General features: G+C 52.4%; 1 protein-coding gene across 8 annotated transcripts in view; it reads right to left on the reverse strand.

Annotated features, from left to right (window-relative positions):
- The window catches only part of CC2D1A (coiled-coil and C2 domain containing 1A), a 31714-nt gene extending 18045 nt beyond the window's left edge, over window positions 1–13669 (reverse strand). For 5 of the 8 annotated variants that reach the window (XR_012501634.1, XM_074350620.1, XM_074350619.1 and 2 more), the window contains exons 1-20: window positions 13324–13669; window positions 9976–10091; window positions 9817–9882; window positions 9454–9588; window positions 9124–9358; window positions 5474–5598; window positions 5096–5168; window positions 4853–4924; window positions 4624–4754; window positions 4472–4544; window positions 3657–3790; window positions 3198–3312; window positions 2944–3116; window positions 2134–2256; window positions 1993–2051; window positions 1785–1901; window positions 520–593; window positions 386–444; window positions 216–267; window positions 30–129 (exon numbers count right to left, since the gene is read on the reverse strand). Coding sequence is in view for 7 of the 8 variants with exons in the window: in XM_074350620.1 (XP_074206721.1) it covers window positions 30–129; window positions 216–267; window positions 386–444; window positions 520–593; window positions 1785–1901; window positions 1993–2051; window positions 2134–2256; window positions 2944–3116; window positions 3198–3312; window positions 3657–3790; window positions 4472–4544; window positions 4624–4754; window positions 4853–4924; window positions 5096–5168; window positions 5474–5598; window positions 9124–9358; window positions 9454–9588; window positions 9817–9882; window positions 9976–10091; window positions 13324–13654 (2363 nt within the window). In the remaining variant the exon portion in view is untranslated. Of the gene's footprint in view, window positions 1–29; window positions 130–215; window positions 268–385; window positions 445–519; window positions 594–1784; window positions 1902–1992; window positions 2052–2133; window positions 2257–2943; window positions 3117–3197; window positions 3313–3656; window positions 3791–4471; window positions 4545–4623; window positions 4755–4852; window positions 4925–5095; window positions 5169–5473; window positions 5599–9123; window positions 9359–9453; window positions 9589–9816; window positions 9883–9975; window positions 10092–11794; window positions 11931–13323 lie in introns of all 8 variants that reach the window. The other 3 variants (XM_074350623.1, XM_074350625.1, XM_074350624.1) reach the window with 1 other exon arrangement.
- Between the last annotated feature and the right edge of the window lie 24 nt (window positions 13670–13693).

Here is a 13693-nt window from a genome sequence, read left to right on the forward strand (position 1 = left end):
CCCATGCAACACCGGCGGCCCCAGCTCACCCCTTGTGGACCACTTCGAACTTGATGCCTTTGGTCTGGATGGCCCTTCGGAAGCCACGGTGGCTGCGGTTGATGCAGAGTTTGAACTGCTCCTTGAACTCTGCCAGGGGAAGGAGGAAGGAGGGAAGGGTCAGGCTATGGTTCCACGTTCTTTCTGCAAGGGGACTGCCTCCTGCCAAGGCTCACCAGGGGAATCTGTGTTCTTGATCACGCTGGTCTTGTCTTTCTGAGCTTCTTCCTGGGACCAGGCAGGAGGCAAAAAAACTCAGGGGCTGGGGCCTGCACTTGAACCCCTGCTGGACCCACTCCCCAGTCTGATGGGGCCTGAGCCTGTCCCTCCCCAGCTCTCTACATACCACATTGGGATAGGGGAAGTCGAACCGAACAAAGACATCCAGGTCACCGGGGGACAGCCCTGTGGGCAAACAAGGGTCAAAGCTGGGCAGAGGGGTGGCCCCCACGGCCCCACCCCTGCCTGCCACCCCCTCACCTGGGGGTGTGGGCAGGTTGATGCCCTTCACGATGAACAGGAGCATGTCGTTGCCGCTGAGGTCAGGGAAGATCCTTCCGGGAGGGCAGGCGGGAGACAGGCATCTCAGTGTCACTGCCTGCCCGCCTTCTCTGCCCTCAGCAGGGCAGGGTGTAACCCCCACCCCAGGCTCTAGGCCCGAGTTTTAAAACTAGCCTAGAATTCTCCATCCAGGTCCACCACTGGCTACATTTCAAGTCCTTTCTTCAGTCGGCACAGATTTATTTGGGACCTACTATGTGGCCTCAGTGCTATGGGACCTTTCCTTCCTTGCATAAGATTTCTGGAATCTTCTAAAGTTCACCAACAAATGCCCTAACTGCTGTGGGGTCTTCTCTTCCTTGGACAATGCTTCTTGTACACCTACTATATGCCAGCCAATGTCCTCACTGCTGGGGACACAGAAGGAAATGAGGGAGACCCCATCCCTGTGCTCATGGAGCCCGGGCCAGCTGAGTGGACAGATGGCCAATGAACACGTAAGTAGAGAAACAAACAAAACAACAACTCTGCAGAGAATTAAATCAGGGGAGAGAGTGAAGTGTGCTCAGGAGGGTTGGGCTGCTTCTGACAGAGTGGTCAGGGAGGGCTTCTCAGGGGAGGTAACATCGTAGTTCACTCTGAACATCAAGAAGAGACCGCTATGTGCAGACCTGAGGAACAGGGTCTGAGCAGAGGAAACAGCTGGTGCAAAGGTCCTGAGTGGAAACATGGCTGGTGAGTCTGATTAATCAAAACGAGGTCTGTGTGGCAGGAGATGAGTGAAGTGGGGACAGTGGGAGATGAGGTGACAGGGAGCCAGGCTGTGCAGGTGTGGGGGAGCCAGGGTAAGGGATGTGGGTTATCTGAGGTGGTGACCTCAGGTTATCCCAGTGGCTGCACCTAACTTCATCTGTAAGTGGGGAAAATGGTCCCAACTCCCTGGGGTGAGAAGACTGAACAGGAGCAGGACCAACAACAACCATCCCACAAGCTTGTCCAGGCCTTTGGGATGAGGCACATCTCTGCACTCACTAGATCGTCCCCATTTCCAAACGTGTCACTGTCAATACCCCATCACCATCTTTCACTCTGAGGCATGTCACGTGTGCCTCGGGACCCTTGCACGTACTGTGCTTCCACCACCCACCCAAACTCTCCTCCAGAGACAAGTCCTCTGCTGGCTTCCAGGGAGCACAAACCCCTCTCCAAAGGGGTGCCCAGGCCATGGGGCATCGGGGCCTTACTTGATGACGCTGAAGGTTCTCTGCTCAAAGCGAGCTGTGGGCGTAGGGAGACCCCGGGCAAAGGCCTGCTTCAGAATCTCCATGCTCCGCTTACAGTCCTCCGCCAGCTTCTCAAATCTGCCAGCAAGAGGGCCCTGCTCAGGTCCCTGGTCTCAGGGCCAGGCTGGGGGTGCAGAAGTCTGGTGGGGATGGGGGCAGGGCTTCTTACTTGGTGGTTTCGGCAATGTTGCCCAGGTGGGTGAACTGGTTGGAGTGGTTCAGGCACATCTAGGGGAGCAGAAGACAGTGAGGGGAGGGTTGGGCGGGGGGCATGCCCTTGTGCTGACCTGGGCAAGGAATCCCCCATCACCTCGTGCTGCTGCCTTATGAGCTTGGTGAGTTCACCGTAGCGCCGGGCAGACTCCTGAGACAGACCTGGGCCGGGCCGCTGGACCAGGGCGAAGTCATCCTTGTTGACGGGGGCGGGCGGCACCTGGGGAGAATGAGGCTCATGGGGAAGGGCCTGCTGGTCAGCAACAGGCAGACCCACCTAGGGCTCTGTGGAAATGTCACCTCTCCTTAGAGAGCCCTTCCCTGACTACTGCTCCATCCCCCAGTCCCTGTTCTTTCTTCTTGCCCAAGGAGAAAAGCAATGCTCAAAGAAAAGCGGATGGTCCTGCCCAAAATGGCAGAATCTGTTAACCATTTTCCCCCAAGCCTGATCCCCATCCTCTCTTCCCTAATAATGGAGTTCTGGCTGGGTACACAGCAGCCTAGCAAGAGACTACAGGTCCCAGCTAGGTGTGACCATGTGACTCGGTTCTGGCCAGTGGGAGACAAGCAGAAGTGATGGCAAATCCACGTAACTTCCCATAGCCTGGATGCAGATAAGACATGACTCCACTTTAACCATATGGACAAGAATGACCTCCTAGGGTAGCAAAGCAACAAGATAGAAAGAACCTGGGCCCTGGAGGGCTTTGTCTTTCAGAGACCAGAATGCCTTGAATGTTACATGGAAGAAATATAAATGTCTGTCTTGTTTCAGCCACTGTCTTATGGGGGAAGGGAGTACTTTTAACTTGATCCTGACTAATACACTCCAAGTCACATGGCTGCTAAGTGGCACAAGCCTGATGGGCGAGCGCCTGGGAAGGTCCAGTAGGCCTGGAGGGTTCACCTTGGCAATGTCCACAGGCAGCCCATTGCGTGAGGCCTCCAGCATGGGCTCCAGCCCCTTGGCCTGGCGCAGGTGCATCTTGGCGCCCTCCACATCGTTCTTCTGCTTGGCTCGCAGTGCAGCCTGCAGGAGCTGCTTCTTTCGGCTCTCCAGGAAAGCCAGCTGCTGCTGGGCTGTGGGCACAGTGGCATCTTCAGGTGCTGCCCAGACCATGGCCAGGCAATAGGCAGCCAGGGTGGGGAGGGTGTACTTACCTCTGGTGGATGTGCCTTTGGGGGCTGATTTGGCTGCTGGGGTGGATCCTGACTGGGGCGCCCTTGAGGGTGGGGCTTTGGGCTGAGCCGTGGGGGCTGCAGGGCTGTTGGGTTGCTGAGAGGTGGAGACGAAGTCAAGGCTTTCCCAGAGCCTATGATGAGCCCACTCCCCAAAAGAGTCAGGGCCCGACACTGACAACACTAACCGTCTTAGTTACTATTTCCTCAGCAATGAACACAACATAGGATCTTGTTCACACTGAATCTTTGCAACAGCCCTGGGAGAGAACGACTGTTACTGTGCTCGCTACAGAGGAGCCCAAGGCCCCGAGAGCACAGTGACTTGCCCCAGCCAGGAAGTGGCAGGGCTGGGTGTGAAGCCAGTTCTTTCTGGCTCAGGGTCAGGACTACTGGGGCTTTGTTTCCCTTGCCTCACCCCACGGCCCCAGCCCCTCACACCTTCTTAGGCTCCTCATCCTCTTCGTCCTCTGGGCCTTCGTCCTGGTTGGCCAGCTTCATGGCGGTCTCTAGGACCCCCACCAGGCTCTGTTGGGTGGGCTCAGTGGCCTCCAGGCCCTGGATCGGGGGAAAGCCTGGGCGGCCAGTTGGGACCAGTCAGGAGGGGAAGACCCACACCATAATGGGGGAGACACAGGTTCCTCCCCCACTAAGGAGCCTCAGGCCATTGAATACCAGGAAGGAGCTGCTGCTGGTTCGGTGGAGACACCAGACCATTCCAACCTCCCTCCTGCCTCTTGGCTCTGCTTGCCTGACCCAGGGCCTTGACCAGATTCAAACAGGCAAGCACTGTGAGGTGGTGTGCTGGGCATAAGAGGTGGTCCCGGGCCTGGAGGGACTCCCGGGGGGCCAAGGTGCAGAGACCTAATTGCTCTTGTGAGGGACACACAGGCAGCTCTGAGAACCCAGCGGATGCCTCTAACCCACCGAGGGGCTGGTGGATGGCTGAGGAGGTATCTGTACAGCTGAGAGCTGATGACTAGGAAGGCAGGAGCTGAACAAAGAGGAGATGGAGGGATCGGGAGTGGAGGGCTGGTGAACAGGCTCTCCAGATGAAACCCCCTGATTTTTAGTGTTTGCCAATTTCCACGGTGTAAACTCTGCCACTCTGACTTATCTTAAGCTACTAATTGTTTAAGAAGCTTGCAGAATTTCTGAACGTACAGCAATCAGCTCTCTGAGACTATACAGTCGGAAGGAATAGCACCTGCAAAGTCTCTGAGGCTGGGGGGGTGGGGACCGGGGGCGGGGCCTACCTGGGGGCACTGGTAGCTCTGCCACGTCCACGGCTCGCCCAGCCTTGTGGGCTCGGACGGCGTCTTGGTATTGCTGCAGGGAACACAGGTTGTTAGGGCTTCTGGGTGAGGTCTCCAGGGGCTGCCAACTCACCCACTCGGCCTCCACCCACCTTGACGATGCGCTCGTGCATGCGAGCTTTCCGCTGGTCCCCCTTGGTCTTGGCCTGAGCTGCCGCCACGCGGTACCGCTCCATCCGCTGCTCTAGTGCCTCCAGGAGAGTCTTTGGGGGTGGAGGAACCTCTGGGCGGGACCAGGAGAGTGGGGCAGGATTAAGAATCTAGGGAAGGGTAGACTGTCTCGTTCTAGCCTGCCCAACCCACAGGGTCCCAGGAACACACCTGGCATGGATGGCACTGCAGCAGGCGCTGGAGGCTGTGGTGGCGGTGATGGTGGGTCCGGGGGCAGCTGGTCTAGGAACAGACAGGGCCCATCCAATGAGGGGCTTGCTTGTGGTTGCCCCCTCCCCTCAACCAGGCTGGTCTGGCCTGGCGGGGGGTCCCTGGGCCTGACCAGTGGGGTTGTAGCATCAGGAAGAACTTAGCCTCCAGCAGTCCTGGAGGGTGTCAGGGAGGGGTCCTCACCAGGTGGAGGGGGCAGGCGAGATAGGTCCACAGGCTCCCCTCGGCTCAGGGCCTCCAAGACCGCATCAAAGCTCTGGGAGAAGGAAGTAGATCAGGGGAGGAGGCTGCAGTTGGGAGTCAGGACCCCCGGGGAGCCTCCATGCTCTGCCACGTGATGGAGGAATCCCAGCACTGTCCCTTCCTTTTCAGCAGCTTACCCAAGCCTCTTCCGGACACCTATGCCTATTTCACAGAGAGGGTAAACTGAGGCTTCAAGAGGTGCAGCAAACTATAGCTACAGAGTGACCAGGAGTCAAATTTGCATCTATCTGACCCCAGAGGCCCTGATCTTTGCCCTCATGCTTTGTCAGAAGCATCCTGCCCTCTCTCTGGACACACCTTGGCCACACGGAAGTATCTGGTGGCAGCGGCAGTATCTCCCTGCTGCTTGGCGTGGAGGGCGGCTAGCTTGTACTCACGCTGGCGGCTCTGCAACTGGGCCAGGGGGCCAGGGCTGCAGGGAGCTGGAAGGGAGAACAGCACACAAACCATTTCTACTTAAGTCTCTTAGGCTTAGGTTCACTTTTTAGATGTGAGAATTAAGGCTCAGAGAGGGAATGTTGCCTCCCCAAGGTCACACAGCCTGAAGATGGCATGGTGGGCACTCAACCCCGTGACAGTCTCTGGAGCCACTACTGTTTTGCCCCCAAGAGAATTTTAGAAAACTTTATGTATCCCTACCTGTTTCTAAGTTGACATCTAAAACTTTATTTAAAGTTGAAAAAGTGGTGAGGGTTGTCATTCCCAGTGTCTTTAAATACTGACACTCGAAAAAGAAAACCATCACTCCACTCTTTTAAATCTCATGTATCCCAACTACTACGGAGATTTGAAACTCACCAATATTTACTTTTCATTTTATTTTTTTAAATCGCGGTAAAATACACATAACTTAAATTCACCATCTTAACCCTTCTTAAGTGTACGGTTCAATGAAATTAAGTACATTCACATTATTGTGCAACCATTACCACCATCCACCTCCAGAACTTCTCATCTTCCCAAACTGAAACTCTGCCTCCATTAAATGCTAATTTCCGATTCGCCCTCCCCTAGCCCATGGCATTCACCATTCTACTTTCTCTATGAACTTGACTACTTTAGGGACCTCATGTACTTAGAATCATACAGTATTTGTCCTTTTGTGACTGGCTTATTTCACTCAGCATAATGTCTTCCAGGTTCATCCATGTTGTAGCATGTGTCAGAATTTCCTTCCTTTTTAAGGCTGAATAATATTCTATTGTATGGATGGTCCATGTTTGTTTATCCATTTGCAGGCACACCACCGAGATATTACATGTTCAGTTCCAGAGCACCGCAATACAGCAGTTATCAAAATAAAGTGAGTCACACAATGTTTTTGGTTTCCCAGTGCACATAAATGTTATGCTCACACTACACTATAGTCTATTAAGTATGCAACAGCATTATTTCTAAAAAAAACAACATTCATACTTTAATCAAAAAATACTTCATTGTTAAAAAGTGCTAACTAACCTCTGAGCCTTTAGCAAGTCATAGTAGTAACATCAGAGACCACTGAACCATTAGACTGCAAGCTCCTTGAGGGATTTTGTCTTAATCATTGTTAAACCCAATGCCTCGTACCATGCCTGGCACATAAGAAGTGCTCAGTAAACGTCTGAACAAATCAGTGAGTGAGGGCGTGTGTGCATGAGTGCACAAGTGAACTGTAAAACTGATAATACTTGGCTTGTCTACTACAAGAAAAAAAAACATCATTGATCACAGATGCCCATAACAAATCTAATAGCAACGAAAAAGCTTGAAATACTGCGAGAATTACCAAAATGAGACACAGAGACACAAAGTGAACAAATGCTGTTGGGAAAACAGTGCCAATAAACTTGCTCAAAGTAAGACTGCCACAAACCTTCAATTTGTTAAAAAAAAAACAACAACAAAGTTGGCGAACTGCAATAAAGCAAAGCTTGAGAAACGAGGTGTGTCTGTATCTGTCAATGGACACTGGGTTTTTTCCTACCTTTTGACTATTATAGATAATATTACTGTGAACACGAGTGTACAAATACCTCTCCAAGCCTCTGCTTTTAATTCTCTTGTGTATATACCAATACTTACTTTTTAAACACATGCAGGGTTCACTTTCAGCAATCGGGAATTTTAGATCTCTTATTTACCTCCACGTCTCCCACAGAACTCTACCCTAACGTGATATATGTGGGCACTTGAAAGTCTTTCTGTGGCTACCTTATTGCACACTGAAATGTACATCTATGCAGTGTGTCAACAGAGTTGGGAAACAGACGGTTAAACTGCTTTTTAAATGGTACATTACTTACAGTTTCAAATGATAGGCTCAATGCCTTTTCAGGGGGAAGTATCCCTAACTTGAAAGCAATAGGTACAATTGTTGGTATAAAAAAACCCGAAGTACAATAGATACACCACCTAGCGTCTACAGATCCTAGAAACACCCAGAAAACAGCACGTGTTGGACTTTTTCAGACTGACGGGACCCACTGTTTTAAGTTTCAGCGGCCTTGCCTGAGAAGGTGTCTGCAGGTTGAAGCAAAACACCTTGACATTTGACTGGCTTCATTTCCTGTCATTGCAAGTCTCTCTCAGGGTTAAAGAATTTTTCTTCCTGGGTCTAATTATTGTCACAATTATTACTAGCATGAAATTGAGCAAAGCCTAAATATATTGAGCTTTCTGATAAATAATTTTTATATACCAAGAATAACATTTTATTGGCAAGGTAGTGCTTGCTGACATGGTGGGGCTGAGTCCACCCCCTAACATTTAGCTCCTGTTTCCTCCATTTTTTTTTCTACTTTCCTTTTTTTTTAATGTGTAGAGAAACCTGCTTCACACCAACAAATAGATGCAAAGAGACAGAGTCATTATTGTGACATCATGCGATTCCCTGAGCCCTGGCCAAAGTATATACCAAACACCCCATTATGATTTAGAGACCAGGTGTTCACTTTCTGAACCCCAGGCTGTTGTTTTAAGTATCTCTCTGTTTCCTGCTGGGATAGTATTTGCCCCTGGGGCGGAGCCCCAAATTCATATTCTAGAAGCATCCATATTACGTGGGCACTCCTTTCCTGAAGTGGGAGAGGGAGAAGTTGGGAAAGAAAACTTCTTGGGAGATGCATCCTCCAGGAGGTGAGTTTTAGGAAAAAAGACAGACAAGCTGAGGGTTGGGAATTATTCATTTAAAACTCTAGGTGTGGGAATGTTACTCAGCCCTGAAATAAATGGAGTTCTGACATACATTAGCTGCAACATGCCAAGTGAAGGAAGCCAGACACAGAAGGACAAACAGTGTACGGGTCTCCTTACGTGAAATATCTACGGGGGGCAAATCCAGAGACAGAAAGTAGAACAGAGGTTACTGAGGGCTGGAGGAGAGGGAATGGGGAGTTAGTGCTTCATGGGGACAGAGTTTCTGTTTGGGGTGATGAAAAAGTTTTAGAAATAGATAGAGGTGATGGTTGCATAACATTGTGAATGTGCTAAATGCCACTCAGTTGCACAATGAAAAATGGTTAAATGGCAAAAAGTTACTTGTTTTTTAATTTTTTAAACTGAGACATTTATTGTCCCTCTTTCTGAGGCAGAAAGTAATCAGATCTTAATCAGATACTGCCAAGCTCTACCTCCTGTTTGGTAACATAGGTAACACAGCAAAGCCATGCACTTTATAAAAACAATATGCCCATATAATATAAACCCTTTAGGAAGAGACATGTGACAAATGAAAGGACACAGAGCTTTTTCAATATTAGCCTCTCACAAATGTTTTGTTATATATATTTTACTGTCACCACACAAAAAACCTCTCAGTGTGCCCGTGTACCCCTTGGAAGGTAGGATTAGAGGGGAGAAGGGTGTTATAAATGCCTAACACTCAGTGCGGGGCCTGCAGCTCCACAGACGGGCCTACCACTGAAAACCCCCCACCCCATGTCAGCCCAGCCCTGCCCCTGGCCTACCTGGGGGCAGCTGGGGCTTAGCCGACACCAGGGATGAAGCTGGGGCAGTGGAAGGAGGACCCTCCACGATGACCTTGGGATCTGGGGCCGGCGGGTTTGTAGGGGCCGGCTGGGCGGGTGCAGGGGTGCGGCTGGGTGTGGCCACTGGGCCCTTCCCCACAGCCACAGGCGGCGGGATGTCCCCTTCATCGATGGTGTTGCCCTTCCGGACGGAGGCCAGCAGGTTTTCAAGCGTCTGAGAGAAGGTGTGAACGTGGGTTTGCGGGGAGCCTGGAGCTGGGTGCAGGGGGCAGTGGTGAGGTCCCAGCAGCCTCCCGTCTGCCCGCTTACCTTGAGCCCCCGGTCATAGCGCCGCATCTTGGCACCATCTCCGGCTTGTCGAGCACTTTCGATCGCTGTCTGGTAGAGGGCCAGCCTCTCCTGCAAGGTGGCCTCCACCCCTGGGCTGGGGGTTGTGGCCTTTGGCTGCGGGAGGGGCCAGGCGCATGGTCTGGGTGGTGACCCTACTCGGGCCTGCCCCAACAGCAGCCTTGGTTGAATACCTACTGCACACCATCATCAACCCATTTCGCAGGGCAGAGAACTGGGGCTCAGAGGCATCCTGCCACCTGCCCCAGGCCCCATGGCTGAGAGGGGAAGAAAAGCAGGGCCTTGAACCCTGGGCTGTAGGGACCAGTGTCATTAGAGGTATACCTGGGCCACAGGAGGGTGGGACTCCGAAGCCTTCTGTTCCTCCCCTAGGACCTCATTCAGTTCCGCCTGCAGGGACACATGGTCGGGGGCCAGTCATGAGGGCCTGCTGGACGGGGCAACAGCAGGAGAAAGGTCCCCTGTCCCATCCTGCGTGCTCACCAGCAGGTCGTCATCAGCCTCCACATCCTCCTCGTCCGTCCCCTCCTCATCATCCTCATCTGGGTCTCTCATGCACAGGCTGGCCATCTTCTCAATGGCCTCCATGGGCAGGGGACCTGGAAGCAGAGGGAGGCCCCAGCTGGACCAGGATTCTTGAAGAGTCCCCAGCCTCCTGTCCCAGTGACCCACAGCCCCGAAAAATAGGATAGCAGGCAGTAGGGCAGCATGTCCCCCTCCCAGGCTTTCCATGGCACTCCACTGCCCTCGGGCCCACCAGGCATGATCCCACTCCCCGCCAACCTCCCTGGCCTGAACTCTTCCTTATCAAGCTGGAATTGGAGCCCCAGATCTGCAACTTTCTCACTGTGTGACCTCAGGCAAGTCACTTCACCTCCCTGGGCCTCAGTCTTCCCATGTGTTAGATGGGGACACAACAGTCTCTCTCTCACAGGTAGACTATGGGGACTAAAGGTAAGTGAGGCTCTTAGAATAGCTTATTATCAGCATTTTGTTATTCCTGTTATTCTCATTATTTGTGGTATCTATGTTTTATGAAGTTGCCACAAACACGGAGTTAGTGAACACTGAACCATTGCCCCTGGAGGAAATACAGCGCTAAGTTCCCGTGAGCCTCTGGGCACAACATTTTTGTCAACTGGTCATACATAACCTTGCTTTATGTGCTTTTCTATTTAGAGACACCTAACTTATACACACAAACACACACACGCATAGACACACACACTCATACACATAGACGTACACAGACACCCACACGCATTACACACTCATTAAAAAAAAACACATCTAACTTAATATAGTTGATTTGTTAACATCGAACTTGAGGCCAACAGCACAGTAACTCATGTCTGAATGAAAATTATCTGTAAGGTACATCCCAGCCTTCTTATACTTAGGGACAGCAGACAGTCAGCACTACACATGGGGAACATTTGGATAGGCAAAATCACCAACAAAAGCAGAAAAAGGAGAAAAACATGGCACCAAGCAGATCAAGAAAAGGGTACACTTATAGTATGTGCTGAGACAAGGAGGCAGAGTATCTCCTCAGCTGGAAACATGCAAATGGTGTGACTCAAACTTTTTGCAGCTCTGTGCATGTCTGTGAAGGACTGCAAAAGCGCTACAAGCACTGATTTGGGGGTTACAAATAAAGTTAAGCCAGTAGGTGAATTAACAAATTTGAAATATAGGAATGATGGATATAGGGATCGTTAATGAGGATCAGCTATGTTACTAAAAAGTATAAAGGCTCTGTTTGCCCTGAGCTCCAGCCCCACTTGATCACTGCAGAGTCCCCTGACCCCCGCCATCACTGCCAGGGCCTCTGCATGTGCCCCGACCCCTCCCCTCACAGAAGCGCTCCCCAAGTCTTCACGTGGCCCTCGCCTTTGAGTGTGCCTCCTCCAGGAATCCCAGTCCAGCTCACAGGCCTCCCCCATTGTTCTGTGCTTCGGGTTGGAGGACATGCCAGGTCCTGTGTGAAGTGTCTGATAAACTTAGAAGACTAACTCCTATGATACAAGCATGGTCATTATTCCCATTTTACAGACAGGGAAACCGAAGCCCACACAGGTGCTGGGATTCATCAAGTCACACAGACAGTATGTTGCAGAGGTGGGATTCATACCCTCATTCTGGGTCCAGAGTTAATCACTTAACCTCTTACCCAGACTGTAGGTTCCAGGAAGGCAGGGACCTTCGCTATCTCCATTCCCCCATCTTCCCAGCACCCAGCTCCACACCCTGCCCATAGCAGGAGTTCAGAAAATGTTCAGGGGTGTGTTGAAAGTCTCACCTTTGCCTTTAAGCTTCTCCAGGGCTTGGGGTTGGCCCCCCACCAAGGCCAAGAACTCAGCCTCCAGTTCCTCATCATTAACTCCATCCTCAGGGATCAACAGGCCATCTGGGGAGAGGTCAACCAGCAGGCCCAGCTTGGGGAACAGGGAGGGTACAGTCAGATCTTGGGATGCACCCCAACTGGCCAGAGGCAACCATGATGGACCTGGAGTTCCCTTGGGAGGAAGGGAACCCAGGGATCCTGGGGAAAGCTATTTCCCTGGGGAGTGCCAGGAAGCTGGAACAGGCTCAGAACACAACAGGTGTCCCAAGATGGGCCAGGCCCTCTGGCACAGATCAACATGGGGCAAAGGGCAGGTGGAGCGACCCAGCTCCCGGCTCTGAGCCCATACCCTTGATGCGCCGCTAGCCAAGTTCAGTGGGGGAAAGAAGGCTGCATGCCCTTCCCAAAGCAAAGCCACTCTGCACATCTAGTCTTTTCCTTTCCAGCATCTTCAGCAGAGGGAGCCATGCAGGAAGGCTGGAGGTGTCAAGAGCAATTAGAAGCCCAGACAACAAAGAAGTTGAAAGTGGGGTCTTTGCTGTGTAATATACCAGTCTTCCTATCCTATTCTGGTTAATGGCCAGTCATGGTGTGATAGTATTAGGTTGATATACACAAAATTATCCCCCTTTCTGTGAGTCAAAAATGGTCAAGTATCAGCAATTATATATGGCTCCGTCTACTAGCAATGATGATGACAGCACTTATTAAGTGCTATGTTCTAGCACTTTCCATAAACTATCTCAATGAATTTTCATAATTGTCCTGTGACATAGGGACTCTTAGGGCGTCCATTTTACATATGAGGAAACTGAGGCTTAGAGCCATGAAGTCAAGTGTCCAATGTGCAGAAGCCAGGAGAAAATTTCAGGTCAGCCAGACTCTAAAACTTGGGCACTAAGCTATGGCCTAGGTTCCTTCCATCAAAGCTGAGGAAAATCAAACTCTCCCGGTGCCTGGGGCAAAAGAGATGAGAGAGTAAGACGAGGCCGAAACACAGACCTATGGGCTCATGGCAGCAGCTCTGGATTTGTGCTTAGCTCTGGCCAAGCAGTTAATCCCTATGACCTTGGGCAGGTGTCTTTACCTCTCTGGGCCTCAGTGTCCTCGTCTGTACAATGGGGATAAAAAGAGTCTGACCCGGCCCGGTTGATGCGAGGGTTCTGCAAGTGCTCAGGTCAGGTGAGCACTACCCCAGGTCCGAGGCCTTCCTCTCCTAGACTGGAGCTGCTGCTGCAACAGGTGGCTCTGAACTCTGGGCGGGGCGCCAGGAGCTGGGGAGCCGGGGCTAGTAGGCCGCACTCGGGGGTGGGGGGGGGGAGTTGAACTTAACCTGGGGGGCGGGGACCCGGGCTCACCTGGGGGTGAAGAACAGATTCGGGGCGGGGGGGGGGGCAGGGGTGGGCAGGGCTCCTTTGAACGTCTAAAAAGGATCGGAAGGGTGGGAAGGGTTCCCTCAGCCGAGCCATGAGATACAGACTCACCTGGCGGGCGGTGGCAGCGCCTCGGCCTGGAGGTCCCGGGGGTCCCTTCCTCTTGTGCATCTTCCAGGCTGGATACTTGGACCACTGGCCCCTGGCCTGGCCTTGCCCTGACTCCTCCCCCCGGGCCTATGGCCGCGCACGCGACCTTCCTGAACCCCGCGCCCCTCGTTGGCGCTCGGCGACCGCCGTCCCGCGCCCTCAGCCCCACGGGTGGCGGCCCAACTTCCGCCTCGGCCCTTGGGCGCCGCGGTACCGGAGCGCAGCCACTGGACTTGCCGGGCCCACCCCCACTGAAACTACAATTCCCAGCAGGCAGTGCGCGAGCTCGCATGCGCGCTGCAGGGAAGTGGGCGGTGCCGCAGGGTCGCGC

Source organism: Camelus bactrianus, chromosome 22 (genome assembly GCF_048773025.1).
Source record: "Camelus bactrianus isolate YW-2024 breed Bactrian camel chromosome 22, ASM4877302v1, whole genome shotgun sequence".
NCBI classification, from domain to species: Eukaryota; Metazoa; Chordata; class Mammalia; order Artiodactyla; family Camelidae; genus Camelus; species Camelus bactrianus.